Source organism: Plecotus auritus (genome assembly GCF_963455305.1).
Source record: "Plecotus auritus genome assembly, chromosome: 1".
Taxonomy (NCBI): domain Eukaryota; kingdom Metazoa; phylum Chordata; class Mammalia; order Chiroptera; family Vespertilionidae; genus Plecotus; species Plecotus auritus.
The window spans coordinates 62,276,816-62,293,489 of NC_137770.1; the positions used below are offsets into that span (position 1 = coordinate 62,276,816).

General features: G+C 36.6%; 1 protein-coding gene across 2 annotated transcripts in view; it reads right to left on the reverse strand.

The window, feature by feature from the left end:
- Positions 1-328: 328 nt before the first annotated feature.
- Positions 329-16,674, reverse strand: part of MAPK6 (mitogen-activated protein kinase 6) — a 32,838-nt gene continuing 16,492 nt past the window's right edge. For both annotated transcript variants that reach the window (XM_080687622.1, XM_080687623.1), the window contains exons 2-6: positions 14,128-15,314; positions 13,686-13,830; positions 8,610-8,774; positions 4,052-4,253; positions 329-2,575 (exon numbers count right to left, since the gene is read on the reverse strand). In XM_080687622.1, the coding sequence (XP_080543748.1) occupies positions 1,474-2,575; positions 4,052-4,253; positions 8,610-8,774; positions 13,686-13,830; positions 14,128-14,682 (2,169 nt within the window). In that variant the 5' untranslated portion in view covers positions 14,683-15,314 and the 3' untranslated portion in view covers positions 329-1,473. The remainder of the gene's footprint in view (positions 2,576-4,051; positions 4,254-8,609; positions 8,775-13,685; positions 13,831-14,127; positions 15,315-16,674) is intronic.

Consider the following 16,674-nt stretch of genomic DNA (forward strand, 5'->3'; position numbering starts at 1 on the left):
ATGTTTCTAACTCTCTATAAAAAATCAATCAAATATATTTTTTAAAAAAAAACCTTTTTCTTTTAAGCCTTTAGTCTAATATAGCTTAAACTATAGCCATAATTCAAAAATGCTGGAAAGTGGAACTAGATACAGATTCTGCTAGCAATTTTCATGCTAGCAGGTAATTTTAATTACCTAAAAGAGTTATACAGGAGCCACATTTGCTGGCCATGTTTTATTTGTTATTTTTCTTCAAACAGGATAACCAAAAAAAGATACAGACAGTATTCAATTCAATAAAATAAAATGGATGAAACAAATTCTAAGAGACTGCAATGCCACATGCTACATTTAACCTAATTTTATTCATGCTTGCCTTGGGATGGGGAATAGATCATTCAGTAAAAACATACAGTAAAAACAAAATATGTCTTATCATGTACAACTTTTAAACTACAATTATGATGTACCTTAATTATTTCCATGCACACAAGTCTAACATTACAGTTGTTGTTTTTAAAAAATAAACACAATTAAGACTTCTAGGAGCATTTTATAATAAAGTAATTCCTAATTTTTCTTTGTAGATAGATCAAGCACCTCCAAAATACAAATTCCTATACACAGTGAGCACTTTACTTAAAATGAATACTTAAGTAAATTAAGTACAGGGACAGCCTTTAGGATAAGCTGACATTGTATATTCAGCTAAGTAGGCAACAAACCATAGTGCCAAATGGAAAAAGTGTATTTGTAAATAAATTTCAAAAACTAAGTTAACTTTTTATAATTAAATACAGAAAATATACTGCTTTGCTAAAATAAATAAGATGTGATGTAGTTACACTTCACTATGAAGAATGCATACCAGAACATTTATAAATGGTGAGTGAATCTTATTAAGAATAGTTTACTACAATAAACGCTGGCTAAATAGAAGTGCATATTGTGAAGCACTATGGGTGGTATATGTTTTGCCACATACTTTTGTTACCTTGAGGTAGATAACACATGTGTACCAAATTCGGCATTTATTTTCAGTTGCTGCTGGTATCATGTGTTTTAAGAAACATGTACAGTATGAAAAACTTGAAAATACTCATGAATGAAAAATGTTTTAGGAAAAAAATAGATATTTCCATGCAATTATGTACAGTCTCACTGTGTAAATTTCAAGGCAAGATTTTTGTTTCCTGTAAAACAGATCATTGTTCTATGAGAGAATGTTTTTTACTTGTCTTAGTGCATTTCTTTGTCTCCTCCTGCATTGCATTATTTTGCTCTATTCTTTATTTTTGTGTGCAAATGACATGCCAGTTAAAATGAAAACCATCTCACATGTAAGAAAAAAGTCTGGATTTTAAAAACCAAGAATAAAATCCTTTCTAAATGAAACCATCTGATTCAAGTAAAAAAATGACTTAAACACTAGTAATAAAAAAGACAAACACATTTCATGAAGAATACAAAGAGAAATGTCTGCTGAGTGTTTTAGTTCAGATGTTTCAGAATGCTGCTGTATGTTTTATGAGGAATCTGTGGGGAAGATTTCATAGCAGAAGGTGTTAATGTGGCCTGTATTGACTTAAGTGGTGACCCAACTGGACTGTGAAACTGTGGGATGCCTATGGATTCAAGCTGCTTGTTCAAGAGGAACTCACCACTGTTATTCAGAAACCCTTCCTCATTTCCTCTCTCCCCAAACTTCCCATCTTCTATAGGCTCAGTGTCTAGCATTTCAGTATCTTCTTTCCTACTAAAGAACTTGTCCAAGTAACTGGTATAAGTGTTTTCCTTCTCAATTTGTTCATCCTTCCTTACCTCACAACAAAACTGATTTATGAGAAAACAGTCCTCTGCACCACCCACAAACTGGCTATCCCAAGAAGATTGGTACAAGGCTTCTAACTGAGCTAAATTTGCCATTCCCTTTTCCTGTTTTTCTCGGCTTACTGACTTTGATATCAAACTTTTCAATTCTAGTTGGGACACTGAGCTATTCAAGTCATTTAATTTATCAACAACATCAGTAGGCTCATGTTGTGAACTAAGTTGAATAGTTCCTGCAATAAAGGAATCAAAGTCAAATCCCTGGTTCTTTTCCCTTTCTTTTTCAGCCAGTTGCTGTGATGCTTCCTCTAGAGCTATCTGGGCTTTAACCAATCCATTCCTTTCACATTTTGACTTGCCTTTCTTATCAGATTTTTCTTTGCTTTGTTCTTTCCAATTGGAAAGATCTATAATAAGCTTGGGTTCATAGTAATGGTTAACTTCACTCTCTCTCCAAACTAAGTTATCTAAATATGATGATGACCTCATTTTGTAGTTACAAGTATGGCTACACTCCAGATCACAATATTTGTTTTCATGATGATCTGGGTACTGCCAACAAGGATCAGTGGAGTAATTGGTATCAAAAGCAGGATCCTCCAAATACTTTTCACGATCTCCATCCAAATATTTTCGAGGATCAACTTGTACTTCTTCTTCATCAGTGACATCAGACAGATTTCTTGGGTCACGCTGAACTTCATCAATATCAAAGTTATTATGTATAGGCCAATCATGCTCTGAAAATTGACAATCATGGTACCTGGAAAAAAAATCAATACATTACTGTTAGTCCAGATGTCAAATTTCATTTGCAAAATCACTGAGTGCCCTTTACATGAAAGCACTGTAAAAGGCCTATGAGGGGATAAAGTTATAAGCCTTCCCTGCCCTCCAGAAACTTATAATCTTAATAGACAGGTAAGATCTGTACCCATAAAGAAAAATATGAGGCAATATTTGGTAATTACCAATGAAATATATAATATAAAAATTCTGGGACCTCCATTCATAAAAAAGACCAATTATAATTTCACACTTATTTCCTCTTTTCTCTATTTTTCATCCACCTTAAATACAACTGCAGGTAAACATCTGAGTGGTTGACATGTTGATAGTTTAATTCCAGCACGGTTTTACAGAGACAAAACACTTTATGGCCACTAAATGCAGATCTCTAATCTCAATCAAGTCTGTTATAGATTTTCTCTCTACTGGTAATAGGCAGACTAGAAAGAGAGGAAGGCTTCTTGGACCTCATCACCAGTGAATAGAAAAAAAAACTCTCCATGTGTATGTGCTACTGAATGCAGTAAACTTACAGTATCCTCTACTGACACATCACAGCAAGGTGACCACACCATGCCCAGGTAGAGGCAGATGGAGACACACACACAAAAACTGGGAAGATGGGAAGGTGGGAACAGAAAAGAGGTTAGGTGATTCAACTAAGTATGATAAAAAACAAAGAGATTGGAATACATTTGGGTATGTTTGGAAAGAATGTGTATATATGGTAGAAATGTCCATGTGGAAGAAAAAAAAGGATGTTGGCAGATGTATGTAAACATATTCAGAAATACCTCCACATTTTAGGAGGAAAAAATGCAATGAGTAAACAAACTAATTTCAACATTAACAACTTCTTTATTAATTGGCAATCATTTTTCTTTTAAACAGAAATATACGAATTCCTGAAGTTTTTAAGATTGTCATTGGGGATTGATTCCCAAATCTGACTAAATAAAAAAATCACCTGAAGATTTTTAAATAATATTGATTCATTATTATGTTACCAACCCACTTTTAAGATAATTATATCCAAACTTCTCTAGAATTTAGAAATCCTAAAAGGCGGCAGAGGGAAGAAATCCTTTAACTAAAATGTATAACAGTATACATTTTGATGTTTTATATGGTTCAGACTAGAAAAGTTCCTTATACTGAACTTATGTTAACCATTCCAAAATAAATTTTGTCATGAGAAAAAACATTTCAATATAAATATCATGATAATTTATATCCTCTGACATAATGAATTATATGTAAAAATTTGAGATACTTAGAGATATCTTATTGTATAAGGTTGATTCCTCTCATCCATCTTTTAAACCCAAAGAGACTTTTACTACATTTTTAAAGAATTCTATATTGTTATATATAATTTAAAAATAAACTTCACTGTATTATGGTTTATTAAAAATACAATAAATATTTTTCTAATTTAGGATCAATTTACCTTTCCCAGTTATAAATGTGACTGTGAGTTTCATCCATAAGCAAAATATCATCAACTTCATCTTCAATATGGAAAGGATGACTGGAAATTGGCTCATCCATTGGAAAAGAATATATGCTCATGTAAGGATGGGAAAGTGCTTCTTCTGCTGTCAACCGATCCATGGGGCTAAATGTCAAAATTTGTTCCAGGAAATCCAGTGCTGCAAAAGAAAGAGATAAAACTCCTTAACTATACTGAAGGTCTACCACCTCATAAAGGAAATAAAAAAGGTCTATACAATTAAAAGGTAAGTTAATTAAAGTTTTGTCAGAGAAATAAAACTAGCCTATCTAATATATATATTAAAAAGAAAAGACATTTATTCAATAAACATAGCAAAAATTTGAAATGTACTCCAAATCTCACTTTATGGTCAATTATAAAAGAAAAGAAATATATTAATATGAACCATATGAAACTACCATTTTTGCCAGTCAAAAACGGTCAAATAACAGCAATTTCATGTGGCTCAACCTAATACATAGGTCCTAATCTCAGCTCTGCAACTCACTAACTTCACTGAATCACTAGGTTACTTAAATCTGCTGAACTTCAGTTTCTTCATGTATAAAATGGATGGAGATATCTTGTAAGTTATAAAAACTTAAAAACATAGTATCTAGTGCTTAATAAAAGACGTTCTCCTTTCCTCCCTCATCTCACTGACTAGCTGTTATACTAATTTGTTAATCTCTGTTCACACCAATCTCATGCCAGCATATCACATAATGCACTTAATCATTTTAGGGCCCTGGTGGAACTACCGTACACCTAATTCTCCTTCCTAACTTAGGAAGACTGTTAGATCTTCCTAAGCTCCTTATCCCGCCTGAACCACACTATCACCAGCTTAAAGATTGCTCTTACACCACCACACATTCGTATGCCTTATTACTTATACCAATCTTCAACTCTGAATCATTTCCACCATCTACTTTGTCGGCTTCCTAGCCATATAGTACTGATGAAAGCTAGATGGAAAATCACATATATATCTGGCTCACTACAAATTCATACTGTAGAATTTCAATTTAGCCTTTGCTATTGTGTTCAAGCAATGTTCTACAGTCCCTTTATGCTCTCAATCTTCCCTATCATTCTCAACAGGTAAACCCACTTCACATTTATCTCAATTCCTGCTTCTTCACTATGGTCTGTCACACATCCTATTATCCTTACCTTCTGTCTCAAAGGAAAAGATAGCCCTTTTCTAAAACTAAGCTGTACTCTAGAAAAGATCCTATTCACATTATCTTATTCAACCCTCAAATCAGTCTAATAAAGACTAAAGAGAAGAAACCTAAGGCTCATTGGTACTCATACCCCTCAGTGACCCAGGGCTGAGATTCCTTCCTTTGCTCTATTATATTATCCTAACCTAGGAGGTCATTTCACAATACATCAAACTGTTCTTGGTTCTCCTGAAAAAAAAAAGTCTTAATTACCTCTGGGCCCACATGTCTCAAGGCAAAAGAGACTGAAGGCACAGAATTATGGATGGTTGACCCAGCACAATCACCATTCTCAGAGAGAAGGAGGAGATATATTCAACTACACAAGAGAAATCCTATCTAATAAAAGAGTAATATGCAGATTGACCATAACTCCAACACACAAGATGGCTGCCCCCATGTGGTCAAAGATCCTGCCCCCATGTGGACACAAGATGGCCACCACAAGATGGCCAGCAAGGGAGGGCAGTTGGGAGGGATCAGGCCTGCAAGGGAGGGCAGTTGGGAGGGACCAGGCCTGCAAGGGAGGGCAGTTGGGGGCGATCAAGCCTGCAGGGGAGGCCAGTTAGGGGCGACCAAGCCGGCAGAGGAGGGAAGTTGGGGGCGACCAGGCCTGCAGGGAAAGGCAGTTGGGAGGGACCTAGGCCTGCAGGGGAGAGCAGTTGGGGGGGACCAGGCCTGCAGGGGAGGGCAGTTAGGGGTGACCAGGCCTGCAGGGGAGGGCAGTTGCGGGGGACCAGGCCTGCAGGGGAGGGCAGTTAGGGGTGACCAGGCCTGCAGGGGAGAGCAGTTGGGGGGGACCAGGCCTGCAGGGGAGGGCAGTTAGGGGTGACCAGGCCTGCAGGGGAGGGCAGTTAGGGGTGACCAGGCCTGCAGGGGAGGGCAGTTAGGGGTGACCAGGCCTGCAGTGGAGGGCAGTTAGGGGTGACCAGGCCTGCAGGGGAGGGCAATTAGGGGCAAACAGGCTGGCAGGGGAGCAGTTAGGCATCAATCAGGCTGGCAGGGGAGTGGTTAGGCGGTGATCAGGCTGGCAGGCGGAAGCAGTTAGGGGCAATCAGGAAGGCAGGCAGGAGAGCAGTTGGGAGCCAGCAGTCCTGGATTGTGATAGGGATGTCCGACTGCCCGTTTAGGCCCGATCCACTGGGATCGGGCATAAACGGGCAGTCGGACATCCCTCGAGGGGTCCCAGATTGGAAAGGGTGCAGGCTGGGCTGAGGGACAACCCCCTCCCCCGTGCACGAATTTTGTGCACCGGGCCTCTAGTATATTATAAAATCCCTAGCATTTGGGAACTGTAGGCAACTAATAAAAAGAGGAAGAAATAAGAAACTTGGGAGCCACACTGAGCTCCAAGTGTATGCATAAACAGTATATGCATTTCCATCATTGTAGATAGTTCTATTGGACAGCACTGCTCTAGAGGAAATGGGTCTAAGATATAGAAATATGTGGTAAACTACAGAGAAAGAGAGGATGAGAGGTAAATATGATGGAGGAAAATGAAAAAGAGGGTATTCATCTAAAGACATTACCCAGAAAGGGTCCTATTAGTCTTAATGTGTTAATTCATATAGAACATATCTTTAAACACTGCATTAGTGAGCACAGTTCTGCCACTTGTGAATACCAAGGATATTTGCCCAATGGTTAACTTAATGAATCCATTATCAAAGACACTCATTCAATACATTATGAATAAATTCCAGCCATGAGCCAAATTTTCAGGTTGGTTTGTAGCTGACTGAGACATGGTCCCACCTTAACGAGGGTAGGAAAAAAAGAAAATTCACATTTAGCTAGATTACAATGCTTTAACAGCAATATCCTATATTTCTAGCTTGTCTCTTTTGATAAGACAGAGCAATAGAGCAACGACACACTCCAGAGCCTAACCACTTGATCCCTAAGCAGTGTCTTTCAACTTGGCTGGCAGGGCCATACCTGTAGGAGGTTTTAAAAACACTGATACCTGCCCTGGTCCCCACCCCACCTCTGGATTCTGACTTAATAGTCTGCATTTTTAAAGAGTTCCTACAGAAAACTCTGAGGTATAGTCAAGTGCTATGTGACTGCTATTCAATTATGAATAGGATGTCGTGACAGTGGCTCTAAGGTTAGAAGCACGAGACCCAGCAATGGAATCTGGTTGTGAGGACAGCGAAGACTGGTTAGGAATGTAGAACTACTTAAAAGAAAGCCCACAAAACCTGTTGAAATTAAATACAGCAGCTACCTTTTTATTTAGGCATTTACTATATGAGTTCCAAGCATATCTGGGGGGAGAGGGGAGGAGACAGTGTCAACATGATTTGCAATCTAGTGCCTAACTACTTCTCAAAACACTTGCTACTTTAAAACACTGACACACACCCACCTGATATGAATAATGGGTGTATAATTCAAATAATGTTTAAAATGTTTAGGAAACTACATTATCTCTAACTTTGTGATTCATGACAGAACTATACAATCCTGACACTGATGTCTCTTAATACAATATAATTTTTAAAGATGTAAGACACAATCAACTTTTAAAGGTTTTTTTCATGTCTAATGCTCTTCCTAAAAAAAAAAATGTTTTTATGACAGATTACTACAAGAGTTAAAGATTTTTGTATCTTATTTATATCAAATCTAAAGATATGTCAGTATTTTTAGATATGAAATTGCTTTAGTGGTAAACAAAGTTTTGATTCTCCCCAAGTTCCTACTACTTTCAAGCTTGCACAAACTTCCACTTTAGCACCTAATACTAACACCAATCTGCAAACTTATGTAATGTGTTTGCTCAGTAAACAGTTTTGCTCATTCCTCCACTTCCTCCTTGTCCTGAAGCCTTTGCTTCTCCCCTCCCCGCCCACCCAACTAAATTCACTTTTTCATACCTAAATCATTCTTACTCATACCTACACTTATTTCTATAACCCTCACAGAATTCCATTCCAGCTTAGTGAGAGCCAGTGATCCAATATGCTCATCTATGATAGTCAGAGGTATAAACTGGAAAAGTAAAAGGAGTTAGAACCAGGAGAGAGGTATACACTTTTTGAAATGTGGAAAATGATTCAAAGGAGCAAAGAAAACAGATCCCAGCTTAAGTGCCAGGCCAAGAAAGAGAAAGTGAGAGTTTAAGTATTAGGTATGCCTTAAATATCTAAAGACTATTTAAGAGAAAGTCATACATCTAAGAATAAAAAGCTAAAGCTTCCTACACAGATCCTTACACACACACACACACACACACACACACACACTTTGTGACGGTTATTCTTGAGTCACAATACCTTCTCGACTAATTCCTGGAAGCAGCTGAGTTAAAGGTTTGTGTGGCTCAGTCATGTCATTTCTAATGTAAACTGGAATTACGCTGAGAAGCTCCTGACGATCTTCCTCATGAACAACAGGAATAGATTCTAAAATCAGCTGCATCTGTTCAAGTTCATGTGCACCTGAATGAGATAAAAAAAACAAACACCAAATATAATATAAACACACACATTCCTCAATATTTACATATTTGGTAATAAACATTCTAAAGCTCTAAGAAGTTAACTTAAATATTGTAATGACCATTGGGGAAGAAATTGTTTTAACTGAATCATTAATCAGCAGGTTTCATTGTTTTTTAATATCATTAATCTTCTCAAAAAGCCTATCTATTTCAATTTCTAGTTATTAATATATTTAGTTTTAGTTCTTTATTTCCCTAAGAAACTAACTCTTAAAGTCTGGCCTCATATTAAGGTATCAAAGTAGTGGGGGGTGTGGGGGGGAGAAGGGGAATCAATGAATTGGGATTCAAGAGACTTGGATTCTAGTCTTAGCTATACCATTACCTAATTGGCTATAACTTTGGGAATACTTAACATGATGATGACTTCATTTCATCATCAATAAAATGAAAGGTTGAACTAGATTTGCAAAACAGAAAGTTTTATAATTATGTGTTAGGCTTAGGCTCAGTTAGCATTTCAGGACCACTATTAAATAAAAGAGGAAACTTTAGGCTAAATGGGTGCCAAAAAAACAAAAACAAAACCTACAACCATTTTGCTTTTCCACTAATTTCTAGAAATTCATTCAGCATTCCAATTTTTCTTGAGTGCCTACCATAAGCAAGACACTTTAGACTATAGCTATGAAACAAATCAGACCAAGTCCCTACCTTCATGGAGTTTACAATCCAGTGGAGGCAAACAGATAATAAATGTAAACATTTATGTAAAATGATGACAAATGCTATGAAGAAAAATATATGCTAAGGGGGAACACAGGAATGTTGGGGGTAGGGTTAATACATAGGAGATGACCAAGGAATAAATACCTCACTGAAAAGTTGAAAGTTGAGGAAATTAGGGAACATACCATATATTCATATGGATAAAGGAAATTCCAGGAAGATGGGAAAAGGCCCAAAGGCCCTGAGAAGTGAGTAGGCCTGGAATGTCTAACAATTAGGCAAGTGTAGCTGAGGTAGAGTAGAGCAGATCCCAACCTAAAATGAGAACACAAAGGGTCTGCTTTATCCTGAACTGGATGGGAAGCCATTAGTTTAAGCAGGGAAATGACATAATCTGACTTCTGTTTTCAGACAATGACTGCTATGTGGTAACTGGACTACAGATTGCAAATATTGAAGCAGGAAAGCTAGATAGAGGGTCCTATATTAGACCAGGAGAGAAATATTAGCTGACTGAACTGGAGGGTGGGGGGTAGCGATATAGATAATAGCAAGCAGTTAGGTTCTGGATATATTTTGAAGGAAAAGCTGGGATGTATACTGACAAAGGTGAAGGATGATGATTTTGGCCTAAACAACTAAGAAGTGGCTGTTTACTGTGATGAGGAAGACAGCAGAAAGAGAAAGTTTTGAGAAACTATTAGAGATCCAACTGATATATTAAGTTGTACCAAAAATAAGGCCATGACACTTCTTATAGGTTAAAAATACACAGATTTCCAATGAATGCTTAGTCCTTGCCATTTATTGCTCAGTTCATTTGAGAGGCCTATCCCTAATAAACAATCTCTCTCATGCTGCTTTTATCAAGCGGTTCACAAACCTACCAATAAAGCATTAGAAGGAAACTACAGCTGGATCTTTCAAATAATTTCACAAATAATTCCATTAAATGTTTAAAGTTTACATGAGTTGACAATAACAGTTATGCTATTTAGAGGTGGTTGTTTTTTTTATCTAATTCTTTTTATTGATATACGTAAGCAATATCTGAATATACCAAATGAACATTTAAAAATACACTATCTTTGTTTAATCAATACAGCAGTAAATTCTGACCCCATTTCATACAACTTGGAGCATTACCTAGATTTTAAATTAAATTTTTGCTTTCTTGATACAATATTATTTTGGTAACTTTAAAATATGTCCACAAATGCTTTGATAGTCTTCTCTTCAGAGGGTGATATCCAATTCACCTCCCCTTAAGTGTGAAGTGTACTTAGTGACTTGCTTCTAACACATGAAATAAAGCTCAAGTGACAGTGTGTCACTTTTGAGTCTTAAGTAACAAAAATATATTTTGCATTCATGATTTTTTACAAAGGGGTCAGAGCAATTCAATAGAGAAAGAATAATATTTCCCACAAATAGTGCCAGAATAACTAGATATCCAGGTTAAAAGAATGACACTGGACCCCTACTTCACACTATGCATAAAAATTAACTCACAATAGATCACAGACCTAAATTTACAGCTAAAACTATGAAACTCTTAGGTGTTAGACAATAGTTTCATAGATATTACACCAAAAGCAGAAGTGACAAAAGAAAAAAACAGATGAATTGGACTTAATCAGAATTAAAATCATCTGTGTTTCAAAACACACCATCAAGAAAATAAAACGATGCTTGGCCAGTGTGGCTCAGTGGTTGAGCACTAACCCATGAACAAGGTGGTCACGGTTCAATTCCCAGTCAGGGCACATGCCCGGGTAGCAGGCTCAATCCCAGTAGGGAGCATGCAGAAGGCATGATTCTCTCTCATCATTGATCTTTCTATCTCTCTCTCCCTCTCCCTTCCTCTCTGAAATCAATAAAAGCATATTTTTTAAAAAGAAAATGAAGCGATAACCCACAGAATGGGAGAAAATACATGCAAATCATGTATCTAATAAATGATCTGTATGCACAGTATGTTAAGAACTCTTACACCTCAATTATAAAAAGAAAACCCAATTAAAAAGAAGGCAATGGGGCCCTAACTGGTTTGGCTCAGTGGATAGAGCGTCGGCCTGCGGACTAAAGGGTCCCAGGTTCGATTCCGGTCAAGGGCATGTACCTGGGTTGCGGGCACATCCCCAGTAGGGGGCGTGCAGGAGGCAGCTGATCGATGTCTCTCTCTCATCGATGTTTCCAACTTTCTATCCCTCTCTCTTCCTCTCTGTAAAAAATCAATAAAATATATTTTAAAAAAAAAAAAAAAAAAAAAAAAAAGAAGGCAATGGGGTCTAAATAGCCTGGCCGGCGGGTCTCAGTGGTTGAGCACTGAACTATGAAGCAGGAGGGAAAAAATGTTCTACATTAGATCCTGTGGACATACTAAAAAAATATTGAACTATTTTCTTAAAAAAGATACATTAACTTTCTTTGCTCTCTCTTTTAGACATTAGTTCTGGGGGAAGCCAGCTGCCATATTGTGAAGACACTCAAGCAAGCTCACAAATTCCTGACTCATAAAAACTGAGAGATAATAATTATTTGTTGTTCAAGCCAGTTAAGTTTTGAGGTAATTTGTCACAGAACAACAAATAACATAATAATTATTTTATATATGCTGGAATATAACTTGTAATTACAGTACTGTTCCTCAGAAAAAATTTAATCCACTTAACAATTTCATTTCCAGTAATCACTGATATTTTCTCAGTTTTCTACAATGAAATTCAATCACTATCACACATCATGAAAGAAATTCCAGATAAATTTAGGGGGAAAAAATTCCAATAGATTAGTTAATGTTAGGTAAGTTGAGTGCTATAAGTATCAGTATCAAAAAAATTTAAGGGCACTTATATACACCATCCTTTCAATAAAGCTTTCTTACGCACCCTAATCTTTCTTTTATTACTTTTGTAAGCAGACTCTGTTCCATTCTCTTCCTTCTGCTCTTAGCACAAACTTGGAATGGTTGGAGGCCCACTGTAACATTTGTTACAGAGAAAAAAAGGTAAGTCAAAAGAGAGAAAAAGACCCAAATCACCAACACATCACTTCTCTAACTCAAAAAATCTTCAGTACTCTACTATTTCCTATTTTTTCAAATGGCAACTCCTCTGTCTACTTTCTAAGTGTTCTGTCCCCATCTTAACCAGTCATAAATATGGCACCTTGTTTTCATCAAACTTTTCTCACTGATTCATGTATACCAGGCTCAGGCCCTTATTTATACAGATATCCATAAATAGATACCACTTTCTCTCTCTCTCTTTTCACCTTTCAAAATTCTTCACTATTCCTATATAGTGAAAATCCTTTGACTCCTTTATGTCTTCCATTCCAGCCATCACTGATATAGCTTCTCTAAGTTTGTAGCTTTTAGAGTCTGTACTAAGTAATTTTATACCAACTCAAAACTTTGCTTTATGACAGTTGGTGTTTTTCATGGATTATTTGCCTCTTCCCATCTTGACTAAATTCTCTCTCACACACAATTTAGACTCCCTCAATAGCACTAACCTCAGCAAAATATTTGAGTTGGTTTGTTTGATTCTGAAAGATCACAGTAGCCAGGCAACAGGATATGGCAGCTCAAACAATAGGGATGATTGGAGCAGGGCAGGCAAAGAAAGAATTACTAGATTTTCAGTAATAGCTAAAAAACGTCACCAGGAAGTGACAAAAACTGACGGAACTAGGCAATTCAGATATCATTTGACACAGATTACCAACAAGCATCATGGATCTAAGAAATACAAAATTATATTTAAGAAATATATACAAAAGAACACTAGAATCCTTTTTAAAAAATGCATTGATTTGAGAGAGAAACATTGACTTATTGTTCCACTTATTTATGCATTCTTTGGATGCTTCTTGTATGTGCCCTGATTGGGCATTGAACCCACAACCTTAGCATAAAGGGACGATGCTTTAGCCAACTGTGCTAACCAGCCAGGACAGAACACTATAATTCTCATTAAATTAACTGAGTAAACAATTAAGTGAATATGTGAATAAGTTTTCTCAACTTTTAAAATATTAAAAACATCATTTTATCTTTATTTTAATATTCCAGACTATAATAAATTGTTTTAAGTCTTAGATAAATCTTTCTTCATAGATACATACAAAATTATTTCTCTCTGAAATTTTACCCCATATATTTTAACTTTCTAACCTGCAAAGAGGGTTTTACCAGTCAGCATTTCAGCAAAGATGCAGCCTGCAGCCCACATGTCAATGGCTTTAGTATAATTATTAGGAGAAAGTAAAAGACGCGGAGATCTGTACCATTTAGTAACCAATCCTTCAGAAAGATGACCCTGAAAAAGAAATAAAAATATACTTTAATTTTTTACTTTAGCAGAGGAATATGAATAGTACATGAAGAATCCTGGATCTACAAAACAAACAAAAAATAACCATAATTGTGAAAACCCAAAATATTATTGATTTCTAAGCAAGGTAAGGATAAAAAGTAAAAAGAAAAGGTACTGTATTATGTAAAATTTAATACAAATAACTAAAAATTCTGCCACAATACATAAAGGAAATACAAAAGTGCATATTCCTAATGATGTACATCAATAAACGTCTGTCTCAGCTGGCTTTCCACATACCTTATGGGAATAATGGGGATCCATGATCCGCGCAAGACCAAAGTCACCTATCTTCAGCACCAAGTCTTCAGTATTAATGAAAAGATTAGCTGGTTTGAGATCTCTGTGCAGTACGTTTGCAGAGTGAATATATTTGAGCCCACGTAGCAGCTGATACATGAAAAGCCGGGCATGCTCTTCCAGTAAAGGGCCCTGCTCCAGCACATTAGCCAAGTCTGTCTCCATGTACTCCTGAACAATGTAAACACTGTTCAGTTCGGTAAGAGAGCCCACATCATCTGTTAACTGGTTTCCACTGGGACCAAGAATTTCAAACACTTTCACAATGTTATCATGGTCAAGTCTTCTAATGATTTTGATTTCACGTAGAGCATGTTTGACACTCTGGGGATCAGTAAGGACAATTTTCTTGATGGCTACTCTTTTGTCACAGTCATTGTCTACAGCAGAAAAAACCAAACCATTGCCTCCACAGCCCAATGGTTTTAAGTCCATATACCTAGAGCCCAGATCAAAACCATGAATGTTCATGAGACTTTCAAATTTCTCTGCCATTTTGAAACCCTTACTATTGCCTTTTCCTTTCGAACTGTTGAACTTGTGTAAACAAGGAAGAAAACTGGCATCAAAAGGAAGGATCTTTCAAAAAGGGAGAAGAAAAACAACTTTGCTTCCACAGCAAGATGGTTTCTTGATGTTCATTGCATATGCCAACCAGGCCCGTTGAGTTCCCCTTAGATTTAAAGCTCAAAAAGCTCTCCTCATATTGAGAATTAAAAAGATTGGAGTACTCATAGTTCAAGAAAGGGGCAGCAATTCTGCAGACATTTAAAGAAAACACTCGAGAAACTCAAACGGAATGAAATGACATAGTATGCACTCAGATTTACTGTGCTAAACGATTTAACATTTAACAAAAATGTGAATAAATATGCACACAACAGGCTTCTATGAACATTCTCCTCACAGTGCAGATACATTCAGTGTTGGACTGGTCCTGAGCAGCATCGTTCTAAGGTGCTGGTAAGCACTATTTCCGTTTTGCTTCTTGTCTTCCTTTGTTGCTGTATATTTCAACAGGAAGCCCTGGCAGCTGTTGGTTAACAGATGTCTCTTGTTAGTGATCAGGTGGCTCCAGCTCACCACAATCACAATCAAAGCTACCGTCCATCTTACTCTGATACAACCTAGGGGATGAGAAAAAAGAATAGTTACCACTGCAGAAAATGCTCTTTTCTTCAACTCTGCAAAGTGACACGAACTGGGCATTTAGCTATAAACTACTGATACATTAAACTTATTTTACAGTCACTAAATTTTAAGATTATGTGCAATCAAAAATAGCTATCTGTGTTGTAAGCAATTCCCATGTGTTGGCTCAGACTCCAGATCCCACCACACTAGATTTTTTGTAATATTTAGGCTCATTAAGTTGTATCATTTCTTAAATGCCAACAAGGAAGGGAAGTTCAGAATATTTTTACAGAATTCTTTAGAATTTGTTGAGGGTTAAAACATTAGTAACACAAAAGGATAAATAAATAGCACATGTATTTATTTATTCTTGGCAATTTATCTTCAAGGAACACTTCTTACAGAAATGTTTGAAAATTAACATACAAAATACTCACTTTTTTTGATAATGGCAAAATATTAAAAACAGCTAAACTTTCAACAATGGAATAAATGAATTATATTCATTTAGTGGGCTGCTATATAATAGTAAAAATCAATGGTTGAAATCACTAAATATACACTAAATTTAAAAAGCAAATTGCAGATAGAAATGTGCATGCTGAAACTAGTTATATCAGGTTCATAAACATGCAAAATAATGCTATTTTATGGGTACATACACATATACCAAAACTATAAAAAAACATATATGAGACTGATAACAAATTCATAACAACTTCCTTGAGGAATAAGGGAAGGGATTAGAATCAGGGTGGGATTACACAGTATGCTTCAAATATATCTTTAATGTGTTATTTCCTTTTGAAGTATGACAAATTGAATGTTATAGAGCTGAGTGGTATGTATATGAGAACTCATATTATAGTGGGGGAAGACAGGCCAACAAATAAACAAAACACACAGATGTCAGAAGGCAGTAAGTGGTGTGGAAAAAAATAAAGGGGGCAGGGAGGGTGGTCAGGGAATGCCTATCTGATAAGGTGGTATTGGAACAATGCTGTAAAGGAGGAAGTATGGGAGTGGGTGGACCTTAGGGATGCTATGTGAGTGTTGCAGGTTGAGGGGTTAGCACTGAAGGTGAGTGTGTGTCCCATGTCCAAGAAACAACTAGGAGGCCAATGTAGTAGCCTTTTAAAGGTATATGCAAGTAATACAGCCTAATCCTAAATGGAAAGGGTTACTATTGCTGACTTTTTATCTAAAAGGTGGCACAGGTGCAATATTCCTTTATTCAAAAGGTCTATCATTTATTTGTTTGATTTGTTTTTGTTAATCCTTGCCCGAGGATGTTTCCATTGATTTTTAGGGAGAGTAGAAGAGAGAGGGAAAGACAGAGAGAAACACCAATGT